We start from the raw sequence: 15,539 nt of genomic DNA, 5'->3' as shown, positions 1-15,539 counted from the left end.
AAATACAGGATTACATTTTCTGCCATTTTTTAGAGGATTGATTTTCTAATGATGTGCAGCCAGTCCCTTTTCAAAGTAATAGAAGCAGCTGATATGTATCGTGTGACTTATGATAAGGAAACCTTTGCACTTTCTTCCATACCACGCTCAGTCACTCAATGCAGACCCTTAATAAAACATGCAGCGCTCAACTGCACTGCCATCAAAGCTTAGGTCATGGTATCGAACCTCTAGTGCTCTAACTGCTAATGCAGGCATTGTCACAACATTCTCTGCAGGTGTTTGGCCTCCATCCCAACGCTGACATCACCTACCAGACCAATCTGGCCAACGAGACCCTGAGCACCATCATCAGCATCCAGCCCAAGGACAGCGGCGGCGGGGGCGGGGAGACGCGCGAGAGCACGGTGCAGCGGCTCGCCAACGAGATGCTGGAGAAGCTCCCCGCTGACTACGTGCCTCACGAGGTGAATGGGGGCTGAGCCAGAGATACGGTTCAGGGAAGAGCATCTATAAATCATGTAGAGTCTCATGCGGTCCAAAGAACTTATGTGAGGTGTTGTTATTGTTTGTTTGTTTGTTTGTTTGTTTTGTGTGCTTTTTTTTGCTGCTGCTGTGTGGATTTAAAGATAGTGTGATTTGAATGCTTAATGTATGATGTGCCTGTGAAGTACCGTTTCTGTTTTTATTGTTTGGCATCACTAGCTCAGTGAACACAAATTGTCCGACAGTGCAGCGGAGAAACCAGGGCCTCTAAAAGCAAGGCAGTCACAGCTGCAAGAAAACCTCTTGTTGTTATGTACAGTAGTGACTGGTGTGGACTGGTTGAGGAAGCATGAATTACGTGAACATGAATAGGGTTTTTGCATGAGGTGTTTTATTTTTTTATTTTTCTCTCGCTCATCAGGCACCATAAGATTATGACTCCTGTTTCATACATAGGTGCGAGCACATCTGCAGAAAATGGGGCCCTTCCAGCCAATGACCATCTTTCTGCGGCAAGAGATCGACCGTATGCAGCGAATCATTGGAAGAGTACGGAGCACCCTCACTGACCTCAAACTGGCCATAGATGGTTTGTTATATCTAATTGTCATTTTAATGTAATTATTTGAATGTAAACACTAAAAATTTATTTTCATAATATCCATGATAAAAGACTATAAGTACATTAAAATGTGACTGTACTCTATGTGTCATCTTGGTAGCTTTTTTCCAAAATATGTAGATTACAAGTGTTTTAATTGCATCTATCAGCTTCCATTCTGCCAGTTGTTTCATGGTGTATCCCCATGGCGATGGCCTTGCAAACAGTAACATTGTTTATTTCATCATGAATACTAAAATCTGATGTCAGGAACCATCATCATGTCGGAGGACCTGAGGGATGCCCTGGACAGCATGTACGACGCTCGGGTGCCTCGGCTGTGGCAGAAGATCTCCTGGGAGTCGGCCACTCTGGGCTTCTGGTTTACCGAGCTTCTGGAGAGGAACCAGCAGTTCCACAGCTGGACGTTCGGCGGGAGGCCCAACCAGTTCTGGCTCACCGGATTCTTTAATCCCCAGGTGGAACACATGAGGGGTTATCAGTTATCACTGAAACTTCCTGGATGATAATTCTTGTGATTTTTACCGATGCTCTAATTATCAGAACTTGTCCTCGAGATGGAATGTGTAATCTGCAAGTTTGGCTTTTTAATGTCAGGCTTGAGTTATGATACATTCTTAATCCTTTTAATACTAAGTTGCAGATTTAAATATTTTGCATTTGTCTGATCCTTGGTAAAAGATTCATGTGGAAAAGCATCACACCTCAAGGAAGACAGAATTTTGCCAATTTAGGTGTATCAGCAGAAGCTGAATTTATTTTGACATCATTTCTTTAATGACTTCCTTTTTTTCCTTCTCTATTTCTGTCTCTCGCTGCAGGGATTTTTGACTGCCATGCGTCAGGAGACCACACGCATGAACCTTTCAAAAGGCTGGGCCCTGGACACAGTGGTCCTCCATAATGACGTCACGCGTATGATGAAAGAGGATGTCACTGCCCCTCCGCCCAGCGATGTCGGGGGCGTCTACATCCACGGGCTCTTTCTGGAGGGGGCAGGCTGGGACAAGAGGAACACCAAACTCACAGAGGCCTCTCCCAAGGTAATAGAACTGGCACCACTAAATAGACCTTGTTATGTTTTAACTATAACATTAAGTACTATGTAACACACTGATAATCAGTGCCTGAGAACACCTTTTTTGTTCTAGTTCTCTGTACTTTTTGCCCTAATACTAACCCTAGTTTTACGTAATTACACTCAATATATTACATTGTAACAACAACTATATAAATTATAGAATGCGGCCCAAATAACTGTCAATACAATCAAGGATGCATAAAGCCCTTTATTAGTGATCTTTTTTTTACCATTTTAGCTTTACTTTCCTATTCAGTCAGTTCCACTAGGATACAGGTTCAGATGTAATATGCATTCAACAGGAGCATGTGTGTGCCCTTACCGCATCAATCAGTCACCTGATCCTGTCCGTCCCTGTCCTCTCCCAGGTCCTCTTCACCCCGTTGCCAGTGGTACACGTCTATGCCCTCAGTAGCACCTCCCCTCCTGACACCAAAAAGCCATCCGCCGTGAGCCTCTACCCCTGCCCCGTGTACAAGAAGCCGAGGCGCACGGACCTCACCTTCATCTTCTCTCTCCTCCTCCGCACAAGCCAGCCCGTGGAGCACTGGACACTGCGGGGGGTGGCGCTGCTCTGTGACTGCAAATAAGCAAGTAGCCCTCTCTCGGGGCAAGGCCTAATGCGTTTGCCCGTACGCTGTAGAGATTCTTGGGAGACTTACCCAGAGGGTTAGAGTAGAGTTTTACTCCATCTCCAGCAGCACACGCGATTCACTTACTTAACCTAATCAACGGACAAATCGATCAATCGATCGAGCGTGTGTGTGCGTGCGTGCGTGTGTGCCGTGTGTGTGTGTGTGTGTGTGTGTGTGTGTGTGTGTGTGTGTGTGTGTGTGTGTGTGTGTGTGTGTGTGTGTGTGTGTGTGTGTGTGTTTCAACCTGGTGGGAGTAAAACCCATTGGCCATACTAACAGTCAGCAGATAAGATTGCTGGCGCCTGTTGAATTATATACTTCATTGATGTGTGCTGGATGGTGACCTAATTATGATCTAAATGATCATGACAATGATAAAGAATGTAAGGATTTAATGAGATTACAATGGAATTACATACTTTCATTCCATTTGAAGAAACTAATTCATTTTGATAAATACAGGGGACACTAATATATATTTTGGTAACTAGGTCAATTATTCTAATTGGGTGTTAGCCAGGTCAATAAGGCTGTTTCTATGCAGGGCCTTGTATTAGTGATTCTGATGGCCCGTAGTGACAGAGCCAAACAGTGCTTTAGTTTTGTCTGTCCTCACAGGTAGCAAAATGTACACTTGAAGAATATGGTGAAGGTTCATGATTCGTAATTTTTTTGTATTTTTATTAGTTTATATAACCAGAGAATAAAAACATTGCAAAAAGTATCACAAAATGTTCATTGTTTGAATGACGAATGCCTCTTTGGATTATCTGTCAGTCCAGTAGAAAATATATTCTTGTGATTGAATACTATTTTATTTGTGATACCTAAAGAAGGTAAAAGCATTTTATAGCTACTCCTAAACATATAGATATTTTCTTAAATAAATTGCAAAACAATTTAATTCATATTCTGGCAACAGTCATCATCATAGTATAGAGCCATTGTAATATATTGCAAAACCAAGTGCAATCAAGGCTGGTTAATATCAAGTAACATTACTAATACTAATTTAACTTCAAGAATATATATAGGATGTATCATGCAAAACATTGTGTGAGGTAAGGTAAATTACTCTTACCTTAAAGATATATATACATTAGATAAAATTACTAGCCTCTAAAAGCATGCAAGACCACGCAGTCACAGTGCATTTTCCTTCAGTATAGTTGCTGAAGCTGGTGGAAAATGCGTGGGTCACTCACCTTATAGCATCAAGCTAAAGGTCATAGATTAGGATTCTCCGGTAATATGGGGCAACTTAAAACAGTTTGTTTGAGCCAAAAAAAGGTTTCTGCACACCCAAACGTAAACTTTCTTCATCCACTGAAGACTTTTAATGTAGCTTTTTAGCTAACTTCTAAATATGTCCACTGAGCTAAATGCTGCCTAATGTGCCAGCTAAATAAGCATAGTTTTTTAATAGTGTACATACCTCCTTAATACAGTTCAATTAACCTTTTTAATATACTCATCAGAAACCAGCTGACAGAGTTCTTTATTAAATTTGTATACCATGGGATTGACTTGAAAAACTGTATAAGTGAATGCATCTTAAATACTTTGCAATTAACAGTTACATTATACGTAAAAAGGTTTGTTTTATTGTTCTGCACCAAACGTTTACCCCAAAAACACACGTGAAATCTTCATCCTCAAAGAAAGTGTTCATTCAAACTTGCATCATCAGTGACTTATCATGCAAATCGTAGACGATTCTCCTCCAGTGCCTCTCCATACCATGTCAATTCCAGAAAAGTCCAGAAAATTCCAGCTCACTCCCAATACCCAGTAACAACAATTATATTTTCCTCAAAACTCTTCATTCTTCTGTATCACAGAGTCTATATTTGGTGTAAACAAGGCAAAAATAACTCCGTAAAACACTTACCTAAATGTAATTTGAATTATTTCTATATAAATTCCTCCAATACCCCTGCCTACAACTAACAGATAAATACTAGCAAATAAATATTACAGCGGTTTTGCTTCTTCTAAACACATATCTGTGTAGCTCTCACTGGCCCTTTGCTGTACCAGCATTCTTTCTTTTCCACTCAGTTGCCAACTCTCTCTTTCCATTTATTTCCCACTTGGAGTAGTCGATCGATCCAAACGGGAACCGCTAGCACACCAAACTCCCATTTGGCAAAATACATTTCCATCACCAATCAAACAGTCCCCGTCGTTTTTTTCTCTCCCCTGCGTCGTTCCCTGTTTAGGAGAGATGCTTCATGTCGTACATCGGCACTTCCGATTCCTCTCCTTTTCCCTCAGCTTCCTCCTCCTTTTCTAATGCCACCTCGTTGTAGGCGACGTCATTGGCCTTGCGGCCCTTGGGCGGGGCCACGGGTGCGGCCCCCTCCGTAGAGCCCTCCGCTCCCTCCTGGCCCTCGGCCACAGTCCTCTCCTTCTTCAGCTTCAGCTTTTCCGGCACGTTCTTGGTGATGGTCTCCTTCAGGTGCTGGCCCGACTGCTTCATGCGCTCGCCGGACTGGCGGATTTTCTCGCGACGTTCGGTGCTCACGATGCGCTCGCCCAGCTTGTTGAAGTTGGTGCCCAAGTTCTCCTTGGTCTTGCTCATGTTCTCGCGTGAGAAGGTGGCCTTCATGCTCTCGATGCGCTTCAGGCCCGACTTCTTCATGCGGGTGGCTGCGGAGGCCGAGTCGCCCTCCTGCACCACCATGTACTCCTCGTCGGAGTCTATTGGGGCTTCAACTGCTTCCTCTTTGGCATCTGGGGTGGCTTCCTTGGGGGCTGGCTTAGCGGCTGTCACTTCCCGGACTTCTTTGTCACCCTACAAGAAAGAGGAAGATCGCATTGTTATCATCATTATTCTTATTACGATCATCATCATTGAAATAAATATTGATGACCATTGTCATCATCAGGCACATCATCTCCTTTGTTGTCATGGTTGCTATTATGATGTAGTCTTCTGCCATCTATTAGAATGAAAATTGCAATGTTGTGGTATATTTGTTTTTTCTATTCTAAAAGTTCAAAGTTATTAGAGCTTCTTTGGTAAGTATATGTGTATCTGTACCTTGGCATGCTAGGCTGAAGGGAGTCTGAATCTTAGCAAAATTAACTTAGCAAAAACTTTGTTGCTTGATCTCAAGACAAATACAAAATGTGAGGAAATGTATAAACTGGCAATTCCATTATAACATGGAAAGTAGCATTACTCCTCTTAGCCAAGTTAACCTGTTATTTCAACATTGAATTGCTTGAACTTCACTGTTTTTGTAACCATAGTTAGAAATGAAAATCTTGAATAATTTAATCAGAATAGCTGAATCATATAATATCTGTTGTCTTTTAATCATATTGAGTAACTCATGGGTTAAAAAACTAAGGGAAATTATATCAAGCATTGAATTATACATGTTCCCCATTTCTTTATATATAAAAAAAGAAAGATGAAAGTGCTCGGGGAAAACAGAGAGATGTCTGCACCTGTCATATTTTAATTGTGTTGAACATCTAATAATCAAATCTCACTGGTCCCTCGGAATTAGAAGCCATTTGCTGGCGTTTATCACCCCATATGCGCAATGTCTACATGTTGTCAGCTGGCTGGGAAATGAGTCATTTTCCAAACCTGTCATATCTGTCACACGTCTGCTGTCTCAGACGCATGCTGACAAGGGTGCATCAGTGGAGTTTTTTTTTATGAAAGCATTGCCACACATTATTATAGTTACTATTATTGTGCCGTCTTCGGTAAGCTCTACGCTGACAGCCAGCTAAACTCTTCCTACAAATCACGACTCTGAAGATGTACGTAGTCCACAGGTTTAATGATAATAGATAGGAAGTGTAAAACTGAAATTTACAAAAGACATAGACAAATCAATTCTAGCATAAACATATAGTCATTGCATACAGTTACGATAGGTTAAATAAACATATATTGTATCTCACAAAATTCACAACAAAGGATAAAACATACCAACGATGCCTTGTTAAGGTCCAGATGTATGCAGGTTAGCTGTAGATAACACGAACATCAAATAATACGCTTGAATTGGCTGAACTGATTAGTTCGTTTGTCTTATTTATAGTTATATAAGGGTCACGCGAATTGACAGTTAAGGCTTAGTTCGTACAATGACAACTTGAAATGAAAACACTTATTGAAGCGCACGAACCACAACGGAAACACAATAGAATGTTAAACATTGTGACAAAACATCTTTTCTTTGCACCTCCCAACCAGACACACCGTAACAAAACACTCCCCGCCTGACGTGGATACACGTCACCCCAAAATCCATGCACAGTCCGTTTACCCTGCCTCTGGAGGCAGAGGGAGCACTACTTCAGTGCCCGGCCCAACAAAGAGGCTAGTCCCATCTGGTTTAACGATCTTCACCTCTACCTGGCACACTTTACTGTCCTTGCCAGGGATGGCCTGTGTTATCAGTCCAAGAGGCCATACATTCCTGCGTGCTTGGCTGATCTTAAGGAGAACAACACTTCCTGGCTGAATGTTTGGCTGGCTGGACTGCCACTTGTTGCGCGCCTGTAGTGTTGGGAGGAACCGCTTCCTCCAGCGGTCCCAAAAGGTGTTTGACAGGTGCTGAACCCGTTGCCACTGGGACCTGCAGAGGCTGGCAACTCCGAACCCACCACCAGGAGCTGGAAGAATGCCCGACCCCTGCGTGAGAAGAGCTGCTGGGGTGCGCACGAGCGGGTCATCAGGGTCCGTTGTCACTGGAACAAGTGGCCTGGCATTGATGATCACCGCTGCCTCTGCCATGAAAGTCACCAGCACCTTAATGGAGAGAGCCACCTGGTCGTCATCCTTGATCTGCCTGAACACCGTGCATCCAAGGTGGTCGGCTTCACAGGTGGGCTGGTCCGCAGGACACGCTGGGGGCTCACCAGTGGCTTGGACGCTGTTAAAGTTCTCGTTCTCATGGAACCCGTCGGGGCGTGGCGCAAAGAAGGTAGAGCGTTTCAGCTCTGTGGTGTTCGTGTGAAACGTGCTGATTGTCAGTGGTTTGTGGTCATTGCCTAGGCACACATTTCCAACAATGACCCACCCCAAGTCCAACTTCTGTGCAAAGGGCAGGTTGTGAGAGCCATTCACCTGTTTGCGGACTTTATGCACTCTGATAATGTCCCGTCCTAAGAGAAGCATGATGGGGGCTTGGGGGTCGATGTCTGGGATGCGGTGTGCCAATGACCTTAGATGAGCATGATGGAGAGCCACTTCGGGGGTTGGAATTTCCTCTCTGTTGTTCGGGATGTCATTACATTCTATGAGACTTGGTAATGGTATGCGAACAGTTCCATCAAAGGATTCTACTTCATAAGCATTGGCTCTTCTGCCTGCTGATTGCTTCACTCCAGCACATGTTCTCAGTGTGTATGGAGCGCTTGGACTTTGGTCGTTGAACACGTCGAAGAACTGTGAGCGAGCCAGTGACCTGTTGCTCTGTTCGTCCAGGATCACATACAATTTCACTGCTTTTTCTCTATGGCCAGTCGGATACACTTTGACGAGGCATATCTTCGAGCACGAGCGGTCTGTGAGCTCGCCACCGCAGACTTTAGTGCATTTGTTGTTGACATGAGACTGTGGTGAAGCTCCCTCCTGCTCCCCGCCGTGCTCAGAAGCATGGCCGACCTCTTGTTTCCAGGGTGCAGGTCCAGGGTGAAGTGCTGTGTTGTGTCTGTCGCTCTTACATTCAGAACACTGTACGTTAATCTTGCAGTACTTTGCTATGTGGGATGATGAAGAGCAGCATTTAAAGCACACATTGTTATCTTTGAGCAGTGTTTTGCGCTCTTCAATGGTCTTCTCTCTAAATGCCCGACACTTACGCAGAGGGTGTGGCAGGTTGTGCAGTAGACACAGTTTATCACCGTTGTTTGTAGGTGGCTCACCCATGTCAGATGTGGCTCTGGGGGATACCTCTGTCTTGTGAACGGAGACCTCTCGCTGTCTGTTTGGCTTCCATGCTGTTTTCTCTGTCCAGGGAGCCGTGTCTGTGCTGGCAATGAAGTTGAAGCTGGGATCGTTCATAATGCATGCCTGCTGGCAGACAAAATCCACAAAGAAGGCAAAGGGAGGATAATTCACCTGTTGCTGACGCTTGTAGGCTGCGCCTGCTGTCGCCCACCTCTCCTGAAGGCGAGATGGGAGTTTCTGTACGATTGGGTTGACGCCCCTCGCCGTGTCAAGGAAAGCGAGGCCGGGCAGGTCTCCTTCACCCTTAGCTGCCTGCAGTTCCATTAATAGATCGCCCAGCTTCGTCAGCATAGATCCATCTCGGCTTGTTACTTTTGGGAAGCTGTCAATGCGTTTGAACAGAGCATTTTCTATTACTTCTGCTGAGCCGTACGTTTGTTCGAGCCTGTTCCATGTCATGGCCAGTCCTGCTTCTGGGTGGTGTATGTGGATTGCTCTTATCTGTTCAATGTGTTCTGCTGACTCCTTGCCCAGCCACTTAAACAGAAGATCCATCTCCTCACTCGGTGTCAGATTAAGGCCACTGATGGCATTCAGAAAGGAGCGTTTCCATGCTCTGTAGTTTTGTGGCTTGTCGTTAAAATGAAGTAGGCCTGTAGCCACAAGTTCACGGCGGGCTAAATATCTTACAAAGTCATTTACATGTGAATAGCCATTATCAGAGCTCGGTGGTATGGCATAACATGCAGGAGAAGGACTGTTGCAACTATGTGGCCTGGAATAGCGTGCAGGATCAACATGCTCACCGCTGAACCCGACGCGAGGCGGATCAGCATCTTCACACATCCTGGCTAGTGGCCCATGGATATACTCTTCTGTGTGGATGAGAGGCTGCTGTGAGGGGAGAGGATGTGGAGTAGTGTTGTTCTGATGCAGATACGACTCAGCTTTGATGTGTTCAGCCACATATCGCTTTGTGCGTTCTGAAGCCACCAATGGGACAGAGTCCATGTTTAGCCCACACCTGTCTCCCTCACTATTCTCATCAGTAGCAGCCTCAAGTGCATCCGCTTCAGCAATGGCTGCAGCTGCCTCTCTTTTATGCCTAAGCAATTCCAACTTCAATTTCAATTTAGCCTCTTCTTCAAAGTAGAGCAGACGTGCCTTTGCTGCTTCGGCTCTTGCTCTAGCTTTGACTGCCGCAGACCTTATGGATGATGCGCTGGATCTCACTGAGCACTGAGCTTCCGAGCGTGTATTTAAAGATGTGCGTCCACTGGTTGCCCTTGGCGACGACATGGCGTTAGCTGTTAGCTTGCGTTGCGTTATCTTGCCTGTTGAAAGCCCGTTGTTTTACTGTGCCGTCTTCGGTAAGCTCTACGCTGACAGCCAGCTAAACTCTTCCTACAAATCACGACTCTGAAGATGTACGTAGTCCACAGGTTTAATGATAATAGATAGGAAGTGTAAAACTGAAATTTACAAAAGACATAGACAAATCAATTCTAGCATAAACATATAGTCATTGCATACAGTTACGATAGGTTAAATAAACATATATTGTATCTCACAAAATTCACAACAAAGGATAAAACATACCAACGATGCCTTGTTAAGGTCCAGATGTATGCAGGTTAGCTGTAGATAACACGAACATCAAATAATACGCTTGAATTGGCTGAACTGATTAGTTCGTTTGTCTTATTTATAGTTATATAAGGGTCACGCGAATTGACAGTTAAGGCTTAGTTCGTACAATGACAACTTGAAATGAAAACACTTATTGAAGCGCACGAACCACAACGGAAACACAATAGAATGTTAAACATTGTGACAAAACATCTTTTCTTTGCACCTCCCAACCAGACACACCGTAACAAAACAATTATAGTTATTTTTTATAGCAATCCCCATATTGTAATTCCCTGGGCAGTTCCCACATTGCAAAAAGCAACAAAGAAAAGCCATAATAGAACAGTTAACCAATTAGTACAAGTGATATTTTCTGCCTTCGTGGTGCAATTATCACAGAATTCATCCCACAAATTCCTGAGAGAGGAACTGTCCCTAAAATGAAGATGATTATCTAACACTGAAAAAAATGATGAACATTATTCTAAAATCATGACTGGTGTGTAGACATAATTACTCTATGTCAGCACGTTTTAATACATTCATCTAATAGGAACAGCAGTATCTCCAGTGCTAACATGGCTGTCAGTGAGAGTCATGCCAAACTTATGTAACAACTCGACATCAGTAAAACCTGACGGTGTGTATTTTGACGACATATCAGTTGATGAAATATTCATCATTCTGATCGCACAGACTCCTAACATGAACATGCGGGCCAAGGTGTTGTGTAAGCATATATGACACCAGCTTGTCACACGTTGACATTTACAAATATCTGACTGCAGTGCACTCACTCACATTACCAGCTGCATGATGGCCCCCTCTGCACCGGAGGGGCCAACCGGTCACAGCCGGCAGCCAATATCACCCCCTTTTGCAGCACGTCTCACAAACCATTAAGAAGATACATGCTCTGTTATTTCCCCACAGCCACTTAATACAGCACTCTCATCAGATGCATGGCTGGGTTTATCTGAGCTGTTTACAGAGGCTTTTAGAAACTCCCCTGCAGTTGACTCTGCAGTGTCTGTTACGCACGTATCTCTTAATGCTTGCACCATTGCAGGCAGCAATGCTTCACGTCTATATCCGGATCAATAATTACTAATGGCTGTGGCTTTGTGCTTCGAGGCGAGAGAGTGTCGCTTTTCTGCAAGGGGCTTTTTCGACCGTTGCTGCGTCAAACATGAGTACTATATTAGGAAATGTGTGGCTTCACAGCGCACGCTCTCAGAATAACTCTGAACAAACTGTCAGCTGTCGGGTTGCCTGAGCTGGTGACCTGGTGCAGTATGCTTCAGCACACAGGACACGCTGAGCCGAGTATGAGCAGAGCAGAGAACTGAAGGTTTGCACCAGACTGATGTGTATTATCATCTTTTGCAAGTGTGATGATGATGATGATGTCAAGGACAAATAGTGAAGGGATATAAGCAAGGACCAACTAAATACATGAGTTCATGTAATCCTTCAAGAACTACCTTCTACTATCTACCTACTACTAGCTTCGTATTCAGTTTATTGCTGTATCTGTTCATTGATATGAATGGGATGGTTAACAGTGAGTCATTCCTACCATCCAAACATTTATGATGTATCCTGCTTGTTGCCACTGACTGCTGTTATGCCAAGGGTAGTCTGATATGAAAACAAGTGATTCTGCTTAAAACTCACACTTATCACACAAAGCTAAAGAGCTTTCAACATTTTTAAGTTGTAATGCATGATGGTAGTAATTCATGCTAACACAGATGACCTATAAAGCCATTACTTTACATGACCACAAACAGAGTAGAATTTTATCCTGGACAGCTTTTTATCAGGTACTACCTATAGTAATGTTTTAAATAAGCTCAAAACAGATGACATTATCATATACGTATATCTGTGTTCCCTTCCTTGGCTTTGAATGATTGGATCACCTTTGACTTATTGCACTCTTTGACCCTGGGTCAGTGTTGTCCCGGGCTGCAATTCAGCCACCTGTTCAATTAGTCTTTTTAATTGTAATTAATCTGCAATTACGCATTAGTGTTTCTCAATCTGTTACTTATTGTTTGAAAAGAGATTGCAGTGAAAATCTGACTTAAAAATGTATTAGGTGAATTAAACTTGGTATGTTTGGAATCTATATAAATAGGGTTAGGGGTTAGGTTATAGATGGCCCAGACAGAAATAGACACTGCAATGTCCTGGGTATAATTGTAAATATGTAGGTGGATAGTATGTCTTCCTAGTTTACTTCATTAACTTGAAGTAATTTCAGCATTCGATAAGTCAGCAAGTGTATAATGTGTCTTATAGATATCCTCTTGGATTGTCGTCATGTGTATATTCATAAACTCATGGTCCAACTTTGGTGAGGCACGCAGCTGAGATAATGGTCAAGTATTTAGTGGTTTAATGCAATGAATGGCATCGTCTACACACCCCTGTGACTCCTCCCACAATGATCCCTCTGTTCTAAAACAAGATGGCGGCATGGTTTAGTGTCTGACCCCCTGAGCCAAAAAGAGGTTCGGAGTGGAGCTTGGAGGACTGACAGCCCAGCCCTCCTAGATTGGCGTTGGCAGGCCTCCCTATATTAACTTTCGTAAGGGCAACGTCTAACCTTTTGGTGCCTGGCCATTTATCTTGTGCTCTGCCAAGTCAAGCTGGAGGCTGAAATAATCAGGTCACCGGTGGACTGTCAGATACTAACAGTCAAGGCCAGGGGGGTGGGGGGAACAAAGCCTCTCTACCAAGCAAAACAATTACAGAGTGTCGTTTTGATTCTCCCTTTTTGTCAAAGTGTCGTTGGCTTTTAAGTCAGTACCCTATCACTAAGGAACTCGCTTCAGGCAAACTCTTTGAAATCTACCTCTCTAGTGGCTAGTTTTAGCTTGTGCTGATATCACAAGTGTCAGTTTAGCCTCTCACTGGCAAGACAGACATCCAGAGGACAAAAATGGAAGTAGGAATCACACACAACTAACAACCGGCCACTGCGCATGCTGTTTACAGCTAGATATGCAGCTTTGCGTGATAAAATCCACAAAATATGAGTATTATAAATAGAAGTAGGAATCACACACAAACTAGTCTGTAGACATCCAGTCCTACTATTCCTCTTAGTGCTCAATCAAACTGCTTCTTCTTTTAAACCTGCTGGTCTCACCTGGTAGATGACGACCCTGAACTTATTCTTCATGAGGAGCTCACTCTGGGTTTCCTCCACCTTCTTGACCCGGTCGTTCTGCTTCTCTACGCGCACGCGCACGTCCTTGATGTGGCAGCTGACCTTGCGCGTCTTGTCCAGCAGCTTCTCCACAACGCTGTTGGTGACCGTGTGGTCCTTGGCCAGCTTGGCCACGTCAGACTGGATGGTCTTGACGCAGGCCTCCAGCTCCAGTTGCCGCTCCTCCATGCGCGTCTGGCACGCCTGGACGTTGTCGATGATGCCCGCCACGCGCTCCAGCAGCGTCAGGACCGCCGTCTCGCCCTCCAGCGCGTCCAGTTTCTGAGCCATTGCCGTTTTCCTTGCACGCCCCTTTTTACTGAAGGAGAAGAGAGAGCAACTTGTGGAAAAAGAAAGGAAAACCAACCACCTTCTGAAGGGTTCCTTTCCGAGGGTTAGGGTTCCTAAGATGTCTTAGGAGGGGTGATTGGGAGAAGGTTTTAGGATCTTGCGGGCGGCGGGTTCGGGTGCTGGATCATGGGGGCTGCGGACAGTCCTGAGATCGAGGGGTTGGGTGGATGGGAGGTCGGACGGACGGACAGAGGCTCTCCGGCTGAAGTGTCTCTTCACCCAGGTCTACTGCAGAAGAACATGGAAGCTCCACCTCACCCACATGTAGGGCAGAACAGGGGATCAAAGTGCAGACACCGTCACATGGTACGTCCAAAGAGAGAGGGAGAGAGAGAAAGAGAAAGAGAGAGAGCTTAGAAGGTAGAGTCAGGGTGAGGGAGTGCCCCGCTCCGAACGAATTCATCACAGTTATAAATATCCCCAGTAAGGTGACACCCTGACATTTTTAGAAGATGTGTATGGGGGGTCTATGATAATGGAAAGCCCCCATCCATTTGCACACTGGGACTTATTCTCTTTTCCATTGCCCCACTGCATTGCTTTTGTGTGAAGATACACAACTGTAAAGGCATCCATACATGGCCATACCTTGTATGGTCTAGGAGGGTACCACTGCTAACGAATGACCATGAATGATTGGCTGTGTCATGTGAGTGTAACTGGCAGGAGTACAGTATGAGATGGGTAACATAAACATGGATCTTATGACTGCATGCTTGGAAGGCAGCACCCAGTATTGCCACACAAGTGTGCGGGCTTAGTGCAAGGTACATGGCTTAATCAGAGACTGGACTTCCCCGTGTATCCGATGATGCCTCCACCATTCTCATGCCAGTTTGGGGGAAGATTGTTGGGCACAGGGGTGGCTCTTACCCCACTGACCTCACCACGAAGTCATTGGTGAGCAGTTGGCAAAAACATCTATGCACAAAATGCCAAATCTGTTGTGCCACATATTAAAAGACAGTTATTTTCACAAATTTCAACGTAATGTATTGATAATTGTATCAAAAGAGTGATTTTTTCATTTGTATTAATAATCATTTTGTTGCTGTTTATTATTTGTATTTATGTTGGAAGGTGAAACTAGCCATGACATCTAGTATGTGAGAGGAGAATGTATACATTTTCACTGAAACTGTGAAACCTTATAGCGATGATCAGCCATTTTCAGCCATAAGGTCTTATCAGGTATGAGGACCCTCTTCCTGTTTTGCTCTCACCAGTTTTTTTCGTACGTAACCTTTAATCCTGCGAGCACCGTTTAATGATGTACCTTCATGCACATTAAACAGGTCCCCTGTGTACACTCATTATTAAACCACAGATGGTTAAAGCCCGTAGCCCACTCCCAGTGTGTGTGTGTGTGTGTGTGTGTGTGTGTGTGTGTGTGTGAGTGGGAGTCTCAGTGTCTCATGCCTGAGGCCACTTTTATTCTCATTGTCTCGTCTTCCTGATCGGCAGAAGGTTAGGATAGTTAGGATCCTGTCACTTAGCAACTGAGACAAGACCGCCCTGTATTAGCAAGGCACTACCACCTCAGGGGGAAGATGGGTGAGGATGGGGTGCGGGTTGGGCTGGGTTGTGAG

The 15,539-nt window shown here is 44.4% G+C and overlaps 2 protein-coding genes across 4 annotated transcripts in view; one reads left to right on the top strand and one right to left on the bottom strand.

Annotated features, from left to right (window-relative positions):
* The window catches only part of dnah5l (dynein, axonemal, heavy chain 5 like), a 54,394-nt gene extending 51,417 nt beyond the window's left edge, over positions 1-2,977 (top strand). For all 3 annotated transcript variants that reach the window (XM_031583501.2, XM_031583502.2, XM_031583504.1), the window contains 5 exons: positions 279-467; positions 943-1,075; positions 1,358-1,566; positions 1,930-2,151; positions 2,558-2,977. In XM_031583501.2, coding sequence (XP_031439361.1) covers positions 279-467; positions 943-1,075; positions 1,358-1,566; positions 1,930-2,151; positions 2,558-2,779 — 975 coding nt within the window. In that variant the 3' untranslated portion in view covers positions 2,780-2,977. The remainder of the gene's footprint in view (positions 1-278; positions 468-942; positions 1,076-1,357; positions 1,567-1,929; positions 2,152-2,557) is intronic.
* Positions 2,978-5,020: 2,043 nt separating this feature from the next.
* cavin4b (caveolae associated protein 4b) lies at positions 5,021-14,917 on the bottom strand. The gene is made up of 2 exons (XM_012816268.3): positions 13,540-14,917; positions 5,021-5,621 (listed from the first exon to the last, which is right to left on the bottom strand). The coding sequence occupies exons 1-2, from the start codon at positions 13,888-13,890 to the stop codon at positions 5,043-5,045; spliced, it is 930 nt and encodes a 309-aa protein (XP_012671722.1). The 5' UTR covers positions 13,891-14,917; the 3' UTR covers positions 5,021-5,042.
* Between the last annotated feature and the right edge of the window lie 622 nt (positions 14,918-15,539).

The sequence above is a fragment of the Clupea harengus genome, chromosome 17 (genome assembly GCF_900700415.2).
Source record: "Clupea harengus chromosome 17, Ch_v2.0.2, whole genome shotgun sequence".
Lineage (NCBI taxonomy): Eukaryota > Metazoa > Chordata > Actinopteri > Clupeiformes > Clupeidae > Clupea > Clupea harengus.
The sequence above is the reverse complement of the archived record's forward strand: the minus strand, read 5'-3'. Positions and strand labels throughout refer to the sequence as shown.